This window comes from Syngnathus scovelli, chromosome 3 (genome assembly GCF_024217435.2).
Source record: "Syngnathus scovelli strain Florida chromosome 3, RoL_Ssco_1.2, whole genome shotgun sequence".
Classification (NCBI taxonomy): Eukaryota; Metazoa; Chordata; class Actinopteri; order Syngnathiformes; family Syngnathidae; genus Syngnathus; species Syngnathus scovelli.
The window spans coordinates 17,644,625-17,660,879 of record NC_090849.1 but is presented as its reverse complement, the minus strand read 5'-3'; the positions used below and the strand labels follow the sequence as shown (position 1 = coordinate 17,660,879).

At 39.7% G+C, this 16,255-nt stretch overlaps 2 protein-coding genes across 2 annotated transcripts; one reads left to right on the top strand and one right to left on the bottom strand.

Moving 5' to 3' along the window:
• The first annotated feature begins 7 nt into the window (after nt 1–7).
• Nucleotides 8–6,343, top strand: ndc80 (NDC80 kinetochore complex component). The gene is made up of 17 exons (XM_049762506.1): nt 8–162; nt 857–952; nt 1,244–1,327; nt 1,476–1,602; nt 2,164–2,330; nt 2,511–2,613; nt 2,702–2,791; nt 3,446–3,539; nt 3,744–3,844; nt 4,008–4,152; nt 4,260–4,465; nt 4,584–4,730; nt 4,791–4,880; nt 5,391–5,483; nt 5,568–5,698; nt 5,898–6,000; nt 6,103–6,343. Exons 1-17 carry the CDS (start codon nt 155–157, stop codon nt 6,238–6,240), a joined length of 1,923 nt encoding a protein of 640 aa, XP_049618463.1. The 5' UTR covers nt 8–154; the 3' UTR covers nt 6,241–6,343.
• Nucleotides 6,344–12,952: 6,609 nt separating this feature from the next.
• Nucleotides 12,953–14,660, bottom strand: LOC125993696 (glial cell line-derived neurotrophic factor-like). Its single transcript, XM_049762507.2, has 2 exons — nt 14,280–14,660; nt 12,953–13,925 (listed from the first exon to the last, which is right to left on the bottom strand). Exons 1-2 carry the CDS (start codon nt 14,470–14,472, stop codon nt 13,441–13,443), a joined length of 678 nt encoding a protein of 225 aa, XP_049618464.1. The 5' UTR covers nt 14,473–14,660; the 3' UTR covers nt 12,953–13,440.
• Between the last annotated feature and the right edge of the window lie 1,595 nt (nt 14,661–16,255).

The following is a 16,255-nucleotide window of genomic DNA, read 5'->3' as shown; positions in this document are numbered from 1 at the left end:
CGGATGGTTAGCTTTACAGCCGTATCTTTTTGACCTAAGTGACTTGCCGTAGTACGATGATGTCACAATTTAGCCATTTTTAATTCTTTGGCGGGTTTGTCAGTTTGCCTTTTGGATTCTGTTTATTTCGTTCCTTTGGTAAAGAAGAGACAAAATGGAGCGGTATGTATTAGCTTGTACTTTCAATACCTACTGAAACATGTTACCATCTATTTACCAAACGGATTTTTATTTTTTATTTTTTTTATAACGCCTGTGTTTTCGATAATGCTAGTCGAAGAGAAGTGGCGTATCTTGTCCGTTGTAGCTCTTGTTGACGTACTGGAACTTTTGAGTAGTGTAATGTAGTACTGCAGATACTTTTCTTACGAAGTACTTGTGATTTAATTTAATTTAATAGTAATTTAATAGTCAGGACTAAAGTTTTACTTCAAAGTATACTCAGGAGTCTTGGAGTCGATAAACTAAGTACATAAGCAACAAAATACTGTCAAGTACACAACCGTTCAAATGTTTGGGGTCACCCACACAATTTTGTGTTTTCCATGGAAACTAACATAATTCCACAAGGGATTTCTAATCATCTATTAACCTTCTAACACAAGGATGAGAGGCAAAGCGTTTTGTTTGACAACTAGACCAGTCCAGTTGCAATCTATTAAATTGTTCTGAGAATAAAATGATCTCAAGTTCTTCATTGCTGAAGTATGTTTTTGATTCACTTGAGTCCCACAGATGCAAGTACTTTACAAATATTAAATTCATAAGAAGCTGTATGCATTTCAACATATTTTGTATTTATTGTGTATGCGCTTTTACATACTCAACATTTCTTTATATTTGTGACTGGGGCCAGTGGAAGAAAGAGTAAAGTCAAGAGCAGGATGTCTGAGATGCCCATGCGAATGCAAGACTCCAACAGAATGAGCACCGCGTACACAACTCCCCGAAGGTTGGTTCTTTTTATTTAAAAAAAAAAACTCCTTAGTTATAGGGCTGGGCAATATAGCCTTAGAATAAAATCTTTGGAATTTCTTTCACTTCAGCTTCAAAACGGTATTTTCCCCAGTGTTAACTTGCATCAACTTCCACAGAAATTATAAAAAAATGTGAAAATGTGTGCCTTCAAAACATAATACACATGGCCCATGATAAATCAACACTTTTAATGTTTAAATATTTATCTTGAAATAAAAAGAAAAACACAATAATCACAATTTACCAGCCTTGTTTTTATTGACAGTGAAAAGCCTTCAATGGGAAAGCTCAGCATGTCCAAATCACTGCTGCAGACATCTGAGAGGCAGTCCAGATTCTTTGGTCAACGGTATGTGAACAACAGAAATGATGTTAGCGATCAGCGTCATTTTTTTTTCCAATATTATGCAGCTTTAGTATGTACTGACTTTTAGGACACCCTGCATAGAGTCCATAGAGTATTGTATAACTTATTTTGTTGTTGTTGTTGAGTGCAGCGTAAGTGGAGCCAGTATGCCACGCAGCAGCTCCGTTTATGGCTTTGGAGGACCCGAGAAACTCAAAGATACACGGCCTCTGCATGACAAAGCCTATGTTCAGCAGTGCATCAAACAGCTGCATGAGGTAGGTTTGTTTGTGGCAATGTGTCTGCTGTATGCACCACATACACGGATCTGCCCCTGAATGGTGGGGCATATCTTCACCAGCATTTTAATCAAATTCCTAATTGTACAACCTTTCATGTCACGAAAATGTTAAGACACCTGGAAACTGCTTATATCTAGTAGGTTAAGAGTAAATCGGTCTCATGATGGTGTAAATCCGACTGACATTCCCTTTTTGCAGGCAAACAATCCAAATGGTTATAGATTTTGCTTCGGAGGCATCCAACATGTTATGACGATTATAAATGCTTGGCCACCACAAAATCTGGAAACTACTAATCAGAGGAAAATTGTTTTACATACTCAATTTAACAGTCATCCAATCAGAGCAAAATCTATTTGTATCTTCACTATTAATAAAAAATACAGCCTTCTCATCTCCCAGGCTTTTTTTCCCCCACAGATAATAGCTTGGAAAAGGTATCCTGGACACGACTAACCCAAACTGTAAACCTAAAATCAAAGATTATTTCAAATGTGGCACAGGACCTCCAATTTATTTGTTTTCTTTTGGATTTAGTTCCTGACAGAGCATGCCTACCATGTGGCACCCAAGATCCTCCAGTCACCGTCCACCAAGGAGTTTGTCAAGATCTTTGAGTTCATCTATCGTCAGCTGGACCCTACTTTTCAAATGCCAACCTCCAAAGTGGAGGAGGAGGTTCCAGCTCTCCTCAAGTCACTCAGGTCACAAAATACCCTAGTTGCCACTCTCTGAGGGTTTTTTAAATTTATAAATTTAATGATAGTACAGTATATTAAGTATGCTCTTAGGTATTTTGATAATTTGACACTTGTGGCATGTTCACGTTTAGGAATTTTAGATCTTGCTAAATATTTCTCTTTTTCTCTCTATTTGCGATGCAGATATCCGTTTGTTCTGTCCAAGTCCTCCTTGTATTCCGTGGGTGCTCCCCACACGTGGCCTCAGGCACTGGGTGCCCTTATGTGGTTAATTGACTGTGTCAAGGTGAGCAGCAGCCCCGGTTACATTATAAAAGAAAAAAAAGGTTGGTTTAGTAATTGATATCCGAAATATTTCTGTTCTCCGTCGCCAGGTCCATAGAAACCTGAACCAGCAGACTCTGCTCTTCAGCGACTTCTGTGAAGACAGCGACAACATTGATGACAGCGCAGACTACAACAAGGTATTTTGATTTACATTGACTGGACAATTCATCCGGTCAACCATTTTCTAAAGTCCTGTTTTGAGACATTAGTTTGTGATGGCTTTTTTACAAGCATTTTTTTAGCATGGTCTTAAGAATGGTCCAATTTTTCCCTTTACACAGTCACTTGGTAAATAGCCTCGATACAATACTTCACATGAAAAAATTGCATTGCAGCCCAAAGTCTCCTTCATAACACTACACATATTCTTCCAGAACAATGCCACCTTTAAGCATAGCCAGAACAATATACTACAGTAAGTTTTTTTATTTAAATATTATCATTGGGAGGTTTGTTCCAAAGCATTCAATTTTCTACTCGAATTGTTGTTGACTCTAAAATTATGCTTATTTTCATCGACTGTTTTGGAAAATCATATAATTATTTGCGTAATCATTTGAAATACAGTATACGGGACTCATGGAAACGTAAATGATTGGTGGGTCGGATTAAAAAAAAAAAAAAAAAGGGAGCTGGTCATACTTTGCCCACTCCTGAGTCTAATGTATGTTTTAAAGAGCTGTATGTTTACAGAGCCTTGAACTGATTTGGTAGGTGCCAGAAGATGAACTTTTATTCATTTAGATTTCAGTGGGGTGCTGATTTTATTCAAAATATTCTCCTGTCTGCAGCTTTTCCTCAACTACACAGCAACCACATACAGAAAATTCATGCAGGAAGAGGACACCTATGAGGAAGACGACGATGCCTTCATCTTTGAATTGAGTAAGACCTATTTGAAGCAGCGGGTTATATTAATTTAGAGAAATAGAACGTAATAACATTTATATTTTACTGCCAGTGTATTTTGGGTGTACTCTTGTGTGATGGGATGCTGTCTTTGTTCATGTCTCTTTATGTTTGCATTCTTTCGCATATATGTACTGTATCTGCATTTGTTTATGCGTGTGTTGATGCGTACTTTCACAGAGAAACTGTGGGGTTATGATGAAGAGCTGCTGGTTTCCATGGAGCAGAAGCACAAGATACTGATGGAAGAGATTGAACAACTGGAGAAGGAAAACCCAAAGGTCATTATCACCCGGAAATAAGACTATTTTATTGTGACTTTGCATTAAGTTTGCATTTCACATACGGCGCGCGTCATCAAGTGTATGATCAGGGGCAATAGTTATAGTAAGCTCATTTGCCATTCATTTTATGACCAGCAAACGCATCTCTCTTTCCTAACAGGACCGCCTACAGGTCAAGAGGATGGAGCAGATGAAGCTGCAGTCAGACCTCCAGAAGCTGCGTGATTATCACGCCCAACTGGAGGCCTTCCAAGCAAATAAAGAGAAAAAGTACTCCGAGCTGGGCGATGAGCTGAACCTCGCTGGTAAACAGAAAAAAAAACCAGCAAAATATGTTCTTTCCTTACATCATTGCCCACAGAGCCTAAGCGCCTTTTTAATTGACCGCTTTTCATTTGCTTCTTCTCTGCAGTCAGTACTCTGGAGTCTCTGAAACTCGAGAAGGCAGAGCTGCAAAAGGTCCTGCAAAACCAAAAGTATACCCCAGCTGACGTAGAGCGGATCAACCAGGAGAAGCGTGAGCTTCTGCAAGTCATCACTAGTCAAAGCAAAACTCTGGACCAAGCCCTGCAGTACAAGCAGAATGAAGAGATCGCACTAGCCAAAAGCAAAGAGAAGGTATTCCCATTCAGTGATGACGGACCATAACTGTAATTACCTCTGCTCATAGGCACTGGGTAGGTTGTTTTACCGGTGGAGCTGTAACCTTGCTATTATTGTGACTGTCCTTCCCCAGGTTGAGTTGAAGCTAAACGAGTACCACAATATCGCCCGCAAACTGAAGCTGATACCAATGTCTGCGGAAAACGCCTGCGGCCATGACTTTGAACTTAGGCCTTTTGAATGCGGACCTGGGAATGTCCACCTCAACTCACAGACACAGGTAAGGTACTCAATGGCTTTGATAGTTTTGCTCTTAACCGCTTTGTGTGTCACGTTGTAGGTTCTTTTGAGAAAGCTGACCAACGATGTGGAGGAGGATCGCAATCTACTGTCCAATAGCAAATTCAGCCTGGAGGAGTCTTATGAACAGGTGCTCCTTATGCCTTTTGAATGGATACATGCAAGGAAAAATGGATGTGCATTCTGTGTATGGTGCTCTTGAGATGAGTAACACTACTCAACATGCCTTCTAAATACGTAAAGAAAATGTTTGTTGTTTTTAAGACATTCACTCACTTTGACAGCTATATGTAACTTCAAAGGCAGCCAGAGAATGTGTTTAAAAAATAAATTAAAAAATATTCACAGATGCTCTGGTAGTATTGTTATGCGATTGTGTAACGCTGTTTGCCTTTAAATGTCGATTGTCTGTGTAGCTCGTAAATCATCCAGATTATGCTAATGCCCAAAACATGGATCAAGGCAACTGTTTGTGTCTGTTGGTGTCAATTTTAGCTTTATTTTTTTACCTCAACAAATGTTATTGTTTAGTAAAATGTTAGTCTTCTGTCAATGGAACTGCAACAAACACTACTTAACAATACCTGTAGCACTGTTGAGGGTTCAAATTGAGGTGGTAACTACTTTGTTTCTGCTTTAGGTGATCTCCAACATCTTTGACAAGGAAAATGACCAGAAGCAGTTGAGAGAGCAGATCCGCAAGGTGGATGACCGCTGGGACGCCAGCCGGAAGGTTTGAATTACGTACACCTGCCACCTGGAACAGCCGTATACGTGCCTCTGATGTATATGGCACACTGTGTGCATGTGTGATTAGGAGGAAGAGCGGGAGGACAAAGAGTGGGCAAAGGAGGTGGAGACGGTGGAACGCAACCGCAATCTTCTGAAGGAGAAGGTCAACAGTGGTTATGAGGAAGCCATGCAGGAAAATAAGGCGCTGAAGCAACAGTGAGTGGCTGGGACGGTGGGCGCTTGATTAGGGACGCTCGTGAGATCAATACATAAACTGTGTCAATTAGTCCCCCTTCATTTTGGAACACTAACGGCGGTATATAGACGAGACCCAACTTCTGTGTTTTTTATACAAGAAGTCAAAAAGTGAATTTTCCCATAACGTCCCCTTTAAATGATCACTTGTGTCATTGAGGTACCAAATGGTGCTGCTGGAGACCAATGAGGAGAAAAAAACGGTCTGCAACAACCTCATGAGTGTGTTCACCATAGCAACAGACCACCTGTCTGCCACAGAGGTAACGCTCTTGCATTCCTGTTCACGTTTTGTCCTTCCGGCACACTCCAGGAAGCAGACGCAAGTGTCTTAAGTGCTGTTTCATGTTGCTGCTGTGTCACAGAATTGCCTGAAGGACCTGCTCAGCCAGGGGCAGCATTGCTACTCCAAGGCGCTGGAGGATGATGAGAAGACCGTGCAAGGGCTTAAGAAGATGGTGGATGACTTCAAGTTGAAGGTGCAAAACTCCCTTGAAGATTAAAAAACTTACCAGTTTGGGGATTGTTTATAAAGGAATTGTGTTGTTGTGTTCTGTTAACCTGTTGTGAGTATTAACACGTATTTGAAATAAAAAGTTATTGTAGCCCCGTGGTGTTGCTTGAACCCAAATCTAATGGCACTTACGTTAGGTGCGGAAAGCTGAGTACTCGTGTCGCTTGTGCTGCCTAATAGTGTGGGCGTAGAAGAAAAATGATTTGCCTTCAAAATGTCTTGGGTTGCTTTCTAAATCTTTTTCATTGAGCCCCTCTAGACTATTGTTCTTTTTTAGTGAAAGGTGAAATGAAGGCAGCAAGACCAACAAACAACCTGGACCATGAAGTGAAGGCTAAGGTTTAATTCTGCAGCTGTGTGCTAATACTTTTGATTTTCTGGAAATGGAGATACTCTGCAAAAAAATGCCATCCATTCATTCTCAACCTGACCAAGTACCTTATTTGGTAAAAGAAGACCAAACCAGCGAGACTGGCAAATAGCACAGCACCTGCGGTGAATGGTAAGTTAGATTTACATTTATGCCACATTGTTCCTATACCTTTGAACAGCTGGAAAAAAAAAGGAACTGCAATATCATCTGTTGGCAAGCCCATCAAGAGTCGAAACTGAGTCCCAACAAACAAGCAGCAACTGAAGTGAAAGCTAAGGTACATATACACGATTATATGTCTTGTCCAAGTACTTAACATAAAATGTCGTCTGATCTCAACCCAACAAAGTATGTTTTGGGGTTTGCGTGTGCGTGGTCAGAACTACACGATTGTTAATGCAAGTCCTGCTTCATGTCACTGCTAGCATGTAATACCTTCTGCAGATGTGACAAAACCCAAAATGGTTTAGCAGTCACTTTGCGATGGCATTTGCGTTCCAGCCGCTGAGAGTCTCCACGTCAACGTTATGATGCAACTGCTAATCAGAGGCAGAGATGAGATTTTTTCACTGCATGCAAAACAGAGTGGTGCACTCATTAAAAGCACAAGAAAGAATGTCTATTACCAACTTCTTCAAACTGCAGTTCACATTCAGTAAGTATTTGTGGCCACAAACCGCAGTATCATTGTTTTGTGAAACAACATCCGTTAGTAGTTCAGAAGGACTAGGGAGGACTCACAAAACCTTTCAAATTAATTTGAGTGTTCATCATCAATGAATGAAGATAATATATTCTCACAATTGTGATCAAATGTAAAAAAAAAAATCCACCCTTAAAGTAAAACCAGGTCAACTATAACAGTGTTGAAATAATTGTGAAGAGAAAGAAATCTACTTTTAAATATTAAAATATAATCATGATTAATGTTACCACAAATGAAAATAAGAGTTCTGTCATGTTTGGGTAATTAGTAATTTAATACCATTCATACAAAAAACACTGAGCAAAAAAAAAAAAAAAAAAGTCTCATGGGATTTAAGGGTTGACTGATACATTGGGGGATGGCTGAGAAAATTTTACATAAACAAATCTATTTAAAATATCAAATAGAATGCTTGGATTAGTTGGGACTGCACTTTGCATTTCATGTCTTTGCAAGTGTTGCCTTGATGATATCACAGCAGCTTCCTGTCTTGTGCTGCTTTGCTTATCGGGACAGCATGCAGATAGTTATGTATTATTATTTATTTATTTATTTATTCTAGTTTGTGTTCTCAGTGTAGGAGATCCATCCAGATGTTAAAAAAAAAAGAAAACTATTGTGTGTGTGTGTCTGTCAATATGTTCCAGATTAGATGTAGCCTCAGCATGTGGCAGCTTTTTTTTTTTATATGATCCAACTTTACTATCTCCCCCGAGTAAATTGTTACAATGTACAGCTGTACACTGCACACATAGAACACAATAAAACTATAGTGCAACACAATCGATGTACGAGCAGTCAGAAAATAACACAATAAAACAAATAGTTTGGCTGCTGAAGCAGTTCATTGGGGTCTCATATTGACAGGCCCATCCTTACAATGCCCACAACAATTTCCGAGAAAAGATGTCAGCTGCACAGTTTAGAGCCTCAGTGTAACCCTGGAACAGATGACTTCTAGATTTGTATTTATAAATTAACTTTGTCAAGTTGGAAAAGGTTGAGGTGTGGCATGAAGGTCAATGATGTGCTAATCTGTGTGAGAAAGTATTCACTTCTCAGCATATGGCATCACTTATGTGAATGAATGCAAGGCCAAAGCAAGCATGTCCTGCTATTGTGGAGCGCCTGCCGCATCCCAATGCTCATGAAGCATCCAGGACTATTCTTAGATTATTATCATTTTTTTTAAAAATTTTCCTGGGGTAAAGGAGACTTTCACTGATACTTTGGAGGGGAGCGGAGAAAAATATCACACAGCGTATTTTTCTTTTTCCTTACAATGCACTACAAGAACAACAATTACTTCCAACCATGACTAAAACATCATCTACTGAGAATTTTACATCTATTACGCATACTAATATGACAACACAAACAATATCTTATCAATAATACATAGACTAATATTAAAACCATAATGGATACTGTATATTGTGCAATAATTACTACTACGATCACAGAAGCTAACACCATCTCCTACTACCATACATCAATAAATATGAAACAAGTTCTACTGGTGTGTGTCTGCGTGTATGTGCGTGCGCTCCACACCAACCGTCCTGGCATATATCATGTTTCTGTCCGTGCCGTCTCTGCCTGGCTGGGGGTCACGAAGGCCATGCGAGGGGTCATCCGAAGGTGGTTGTCGACGACGAACGGTCGCGGCAAGATTATGAGTGTGTTATGTTTGAACTGTTTGCTCCCTGTTTTTGCTCCGTGAGTCATTCTATGTTTTAGTCGTGGGCTTCGTTTGAGCCTGGCTTCACCCACCTGAAGCTGAAACAGATGTCTGACAACGAACTGACAGCCCATAAATACCCGAGGTGGAGATATTGTTACAATCTTACACAATTTTCTCTTTTATTTGGTTGACAATTTCGATGGTTATCCATTGGTGTGTGTGTGTAGAGTTCCTAACTTTGCACACTCATTGGCCACAACATTAGGAACACTACAATCTAATGAAATTCTAGATTAGAATGCTCTGTTATGTTTTTAATGTTTTGAAACTGTCTAAGTTGTAAATATTAAATGCATCTATCTGTTGATCCCTTTTATATAAATCTTTTTGTGATTAGGGTCACACGTGCTGCAGGTCACCCAAACTGACTTCGAGGTACACCTTGGACTGGTCGCCAGCCATTCGCAGTGTAAGTAAATAAGGAAGCCAAAATACATTAACAGCAAATGATCTTTTTAACATTCGTGACTCATTCTCAACAAGTATAAAATGAAGTTTAATTCAAAGTTGTCTGTTTTCTCAGAATTTCAGCTTCTCAACAGTAAATATTCTCCGATTTCCACTGACCTCCGTGAAAGCAGCTCTTCGTACTTTTTCAAAATAACATATTTGCAAACATCTGCTTTTACTTTGGAAAACAATGATCAACATTTTCTGAATTGCTACAGACCAGCTTGTGCATTTTCTGCACAGTTAATTTGAAATAATGTCATATTTTAGAGCAAAGACGGAAATTAACAAAAAAATCAATCCTATTAATCAGTTAAATCAATCAACAAAAACTTGTGTGTTTGGGTGTGTCTCTGTATCTTTTGATTTACTCAATATGATTCCAGATAGTTTATGATGGCTAGGTTCTCTTCCCATTGTATTAAAATAGTCTTTGTTGGCCGCCCACTTTAGACCATCCTTCTCTTTTTCATTTCTCACCGTGCGTTTTCCCCACAGATGAAAATGAGAAAACATTTGGGCGACGTCGTCCGAGGACTCGTTGCCTCCAGCGTTTGCAGACCATCACTAGATTTATGAGCCCGTGGATCAGCGGTATGTGCTCTTTTGGCATGTTCTCTCACTCCTACTGCCATTTGGCTCCTGGACCATCACTTTGCTATGTGTTGCATTACATACTGTCCTCTATGTGAATGTCATCTGTATGTATATGTGTATGAGTGTGTGTTTAGGGAAGGCAGAACATGTGAACCTTTTGCCACAGGTCTAGATATCGTAAGTGCTGGTCAAGAGATGTGAAAGACTATACTCATAGAAAACAACCTTGGCTTAATAACATTTAGATTGGGGGAGATGAGCGCCTCTGAAGATTACATCCATTTTTCCCTTCAGACGGGAGATGAATGGAAGTCGAGGTCTGCCTTGCCTCTTGGGGCACACACGCATACACACACACAACAGTGCATTGTACATAGTGTTTACAGATGAGATTAGAGCAGTTCCACTATGTACCTCACCTCCCAAATGTGGAAACCATGAGAGGAATGCACGACAGCAGCGGCGGCATTGCACTGACAGCGTATGCCACGTGCATCACATTTCTCACCTTTTATCGGCCGGCCCGCCGGGACGCTGTTCCGAATCTTCCTGAATAATATTTTGTGTTTTCCCACACAACCGCTTGACAACATTGGGTATAATGTGTTCAACTCAGAATGTTCTGGGAAAACTAGAAAAGTGAGTTTTATAAGTGATGGCACACAGGAAAAGTACTATAGAACCTGAAACAAAAGCTAACAGGAAAGGGTTCAGCAGCCAAGCAATACAATTAAATAATAATAAAAAACATGACTTTATTGTCATAGCTTTTTCTTCTAAACTAAAAATAATAATAGTATTCTTTTAATATTATACACCTTTTCTTATTTATACTTAAAAAATGATTTTAGTCTTCTATTTTTTCCCCAAATATTTTAACATTACTCTTAGATTTATTAGATTTTAGTTTTATATAATGAATTTAATTTGTTTTAGTTAATTTCCCTTTACACTTGAACAACAGTTAAATACCAGTATATGTAAAAAAAATGAAAAACAAATGATGCATCACAGGTGTGAGGACGACACCCAGTCCAACTCATTCTTAGGTTTCGTCTAAATATTTAATATTGCGGTCTAACGCCTCATAGATGATCTGGTTGCATTTTTTGACCGCAACTGTGACTCACTACATCTGTGAACACCAAGTTTCTTTCGAAGCTACCGGCTTTTCAAGAGAGCAAAAGTATTGGAACGGACGTCACAATATTTGATGGCATGCAGTAACCTTTCCTGCAAGTCTGTGCCCCATTGACTCCACTAGACTGATGCATCCTTAATTTCAAATGCTTTCTCAGGCTTTTACTGCAGCCTCTTTCTGTTCTTATTTCTGTCTGGAGAAGAAAGAAGAAATAAACAAGCCATACCATACGACGCAAACCACTCAGAATCAGAAAGCCAAATTGGGTTTTGCAAAGAAGTACACAAATAAGCCATATAGGTTTTGGAACAAAACTTAATGGACTGATGAGGCCAAGATAAACTTCTACCAAAGTGATGGAAAGGCCAAAGTATGGAGAAAGAAAAGAAAAGATCTGCTTATGATCCAAAACACACAAGCTCATCTGTGAAGCATGCTGGAGGGAATGACATTGCTTGGGCTTTGTCTGATCTTCATCTTTTGATCTGAAATCCAAATGTCTTCAGTATACAACAAAGATATTGTCCTTGCTGTTCCAATACTTTCGGGCGGGGTGGGGGCTTACTGTCCAGGCAAAAAATATGTGTTTTAGCACCTGTCGGCCAAGTGATCCACTAACGGAAATCTGATCCTTCATTACAAGCTCGTTTGACACCCTGAACCAAAGAACAAGCGAGTCATTGCGCTAATGACACGATCCTCTCTCTAATTGCCTTCTCCTTTTACACACTGAAGCGTAATACAGCTTGTTCCTATCCTGTAGTAATACAGTCTTCACACTAGATGAAAATTTGGCTTGGGTGATGTGTCCTTAAAATAAATTTCAGATTTTTTTCTCACAAGAATCTGATTTGTAATTTTTTCCCCCCTTTCATTTATAGAAATTGGCAACGTCAGATCATTATTTTACAAAATGAGTTTTTATGCTTTCTCATGATTTTTTTTTCCCCTTAGGTCATAAGATGTATGTATGTAAGCATGATTAACATTTGTGAACATTACTATGTTCAGCAATTTAATATCCTACGCTGAACTGTCCAACGTCATGGCTTGGCTGGTCCGTACGTACAGTGAATGCAACAAGAAGAAGAATATGCCGTTATTTTAAATATTGCTACTATTTTCCCTTCGAAAAATCAGCCTTTTTTTTTTGTCCTAAAAAATATGACTTGCCAATATTCTAGGAATGTATACCGCACTCATTAGTTTCACCAGTTATGACTTTCTCTCATTGTCGTCTCTTTTAATAACGTATTTTGAGCTTAGTTCGTCACTCGCCGGATTCAGAAATCCAATGTTTTTTGTTCTCAGAATAGAGGTCGCACTCTAATTCTGATGGTGTTCAAATTCTTCATGTTTGAACCCATAGCAGAGACCAGCTTGGTTTTATAAAAAGGGTTCCCACAGGTGGGAGTGTTTATTGTGAAGTTGTTGTTTATGGAAAACAAGATGCGTTCGTTCCAGCTTTGAACACGAACAAAGGCCAGTTGAGGAGCGAATTTACTTTTCTTCATAGCTCAGTTCTGGAGCATTAATGAAATAAGATGCTTTTCTCCATATAATACAACAAATCTGAGATGTTTTGTGTTAGTTTGTTGATTTTTGGATGAGTTTGCCTGTCTTTAATTGGAATGAACGAAAAGATGTTTTGTCAGGAAGCAGGCCTCAGGCACAAAGAAAGATGCAACAATGCCAATTAACATGTTTTATAAAAACAAATAAATATGAATAAGTTAATACATCCATTGTTTTATAAATACACACTGTATGCTTGCTGTCTAGTAAAAAGTGTATCTCTAAATTTCATCTTTCTGACAAAAACAAAATTGACAATGAAAATAGGTGGAAAAGGGCCTAGAGCGATAAATAAAATGTGTTGTTCTTGGAGCAATAAAAATCAATCAAACTTAAATATAGACGACTTCCATGCAAATATATTGTCTTTGTTTTTCCGGACTACACAAGACATCTGGAGACACATGGTTTTCATGTGTCAAGAAAAAAATCTAATAAAATCGAGATGCATACATGCTTTTCATTAATGAAAGAAATGTTGTATTTTAAAACTGTACATGAAATTTGGAGATACTTTTTCACTGGACAGTAACAAAAAAATTGTATTGTAGACACACAAGAGAGTGTGTTGACTGTTATCCAACACATGGTTCAGGAAGTTGTTCAGACACAAGCGCACTTTCTGGCCGAGTGCTTCTTGAGCGTGTGGTAGACCAGGTTATCGTCCAGAAAGGACAGGTTGTCATCAAACGCCACCGGGCGACAGCAGGCCTGCGGGGGCGCGTCCTTGGTGGGCAACCTCCCGCGGCGGGCCAGGTGGCGGAGAATCTTGTCATAATTAGTTTCTGACTTTCTGCAGGGTCCCGCGCAGTAACTGAAGATCATCTCCTCGCCCGAGCGGTAGCCTAGACCCAGGTCGGTCACGTTGAGGTGGACCTGCCGGAGCGCGCAGCCCGGAGTTTTCCGTCCCTTCAGACCGGGGTTTCTTTTCCGGCTCGACCCCGTCGTTCTCTCCCGTTTGGGTCGAGACCTGATGCTCCTCGCAATCTGGGATGACCCTGTAGGTGAGTTTCGTATTCTGCTCACGGTCACCTTGATCAAATCCACTACTTTGTCAAAGTCCGCTGGGACAGGCTCCTCCATGATGTCTAAAGAAAAAACAGATTGTTGGCGGAATCATATCTTGAAGAGAACAAGAACATGTGAGTATTTTTCTTTCAGCATCTCCCCTTTCTCTCTCAACATTACCAACCATATTTTTACCATGGTTATCAGAATTTTTGACTCTCAGCATTCTCGTTCCCAACATTTTAGACATGCAACAGTATATCGTGAATGCTGATCTCGCAGCATTCTGGCTGAAATACTTTTATCGTGCAACTGTGCCAACGTTTCTCCCAGCATTCCCACTTCTTTTTTTTTTTCCGTAGTAACATGAGTGTGACAATCCCTTTACTCTCAACATTTCCCAGTAAATGTTTGACTCTCAAGCCCATCCTTACAAGCGTCTCCCTGGTCGTCCACGTCCTTCTGACTGTTGCTGATGCCCTGCGAGGTGGTTGGCAGGCGAATTCGGAGCGGAGGGCTCTCCAGGGGCCGCTCCTCTGCTACGAGCAGCACCCCCGGGGGCCACGGGCCGGCGTGCACGGCTCCCAGCACAATCAAACAAGTGGTCAGGCTATGCCATAGCGTCATGGTCCGCTTGGGTCCGACAGAGGGACATGGCGTGCCTCGGAACCAGCTGCTCTCATCCGGCAGAGAGAGGCGCTCCCAAAAGAAAATTCCTCCAATAAAAGGGGGGGAAAAAAATCCCTGTTTTGCAGAAGTCCGTCAGACGTGCATTCCCGCAGAGCTTAAATCCACACTGAAGAAGAACAGGAGGAGGGATGGGGTGTGTTGGTGACGTCTGGCCATCCATTTCCAGTGGGTGGAGACTCCACAGGTCAGACAAAAATGTGGTTCTAATCAGTGGAACATAACATGTGCTGCTACTCCACGTTGTTTTTTCATGACATTTGATACATCCTCATCAGAAATATACAGCTTCACATAAATCTGATATGTGATACAACATATTATGACTCAGTATTGTACAGGGTCATCTAACCAAAAAAAATCATTTTCAGAAAAGGAGTAATCATACGCCTGAGCATAGATAGGACTTTTTGTTATATATTGTCTTCTGTAGTGGTATTGCAAAAAAAAATAATAAGACAAATGCAACATCATCCTTAAAATGCTCACTTGGCATGGGCCAACTTCTTAACTTCTGTGTGTAAGTGTGCATTTTTGTGTACTCTATGTAATAGAAAAACTAGAGAACAACAGTGATGCTACCAAGAAGATGTCCCTCCAAAATGGATGAAATAACAAGAAGAAAACCCAGAGTCCTGATAGCAACACTGAAGGAGCTGCAGGAATTTCAGGTAAGTATTTAGTACATGTGACAGCAATCTCCTGTCTTTCTGTTTGGGCTGTGGGAAGGGTAGCAAGAAGGAAGCCGTTTCTTACTAAGGAAAACATCCAAGCCCAGCTACATTTTGCAAAAACAATTTCCCAAACCCATGTGAGGAAATGTGTTATTGTGCGATGTAACTAAGGTTGAACTTTTTCACCTGTTTAAGCTTGTTTATTTACTGTCCAGTTAGCCCCCGCTGATCGTGAGGTATTGGGACCTGCCTAGCCTACAAATGGCAAATATTTGCGTATAATTGATGCTGACTGAAATGCATTGGGGAAAAAACAATTACTACACCATAAAAATACTACCCAAAAGGCTGATGAACATTCAATACACAGAAGCGAGCATGGGGAAACCTATAAATATATAAAGTCCAGCGTGATGCAAATCAGTGTCAATGTAGTGTGCTTTCTAGAAGCCAAGTGATGCTAAATGTAGCGTGTCTCATCAGCCCGCAGCCCAAAGTTGCCTTAAGGAATAATTACGCGCCTCATTTACATCGACGATGTCACGTCACATTCTCAATTAACAAGAGACTAGAGTTCTGCACTTGAATGAAAACAAATCAGGCAGAAAGTTTCCTCACGTAGCCCAATAATAAGAATATAAAAGTATGCATTTAAATGCATTCATGTGCTGTTTTATGTTGTTACTTGCTGTATTGTTTTTTAAGTAGAAAAATAGGGACCGATGTTAGAAAATTTCAACAATTCGTAGGATTTTAATTTTAAGAAACATCTGAATTAAACTCATTGCAGGAGCAAATAATGCCACTAGTGGACGCTGTTTACCGTTTTTTGATGCCTAGCCCAACTTTAAGTTCTCATATTTGAAAGTAAAGAATTGCACTAGCTCTTTTTCTATTTCACATTTGTATTGAATTGTTATTAAATGTAATTATAGCTATAAAATATTATGAATCCAATACTTTTTTTATCAAGCCTTTGATATTTATCCATTGTTAAAACAATTTCTATAGTTCTTTGAGAACATGTAAGTATGTTTTGTTTTATTCTT

Bases quoted from the DNA above. Each gene is read 5' to 3' on its own strand.
- ndc80 (XM_049762506.1), top strand. The intron at 2,331-2,510 runs GTCACAAAATAC...TTTGCGATGCAG, and splicing joins GCTCTCCTCAAGTCACTCAG to ATATCCGTTTGTTCTGTCCA. The intron at 3,845-4,007 runs GTCATTATCACC...CTTTCCTAACAG, and splicing joins TGGAGAAGGAAAACCCAAAG to GACCGCCTACAGGTCAAGAG.
- LOC125993696 (XM_049762507.2), bottom strand. From the start codon at position 14,472: ATGACGCTATGGCATAGCCTGACCACTTGTTTGATTGTGCTGGGAGCC. The intron at 13,926-14,279 runs GTAAGGATGGGC...TTTTTTCTTTAG, and splicing joins GGACGACCAGGGAGACGCTT to ACATCATGGAGGAGCCTGTC.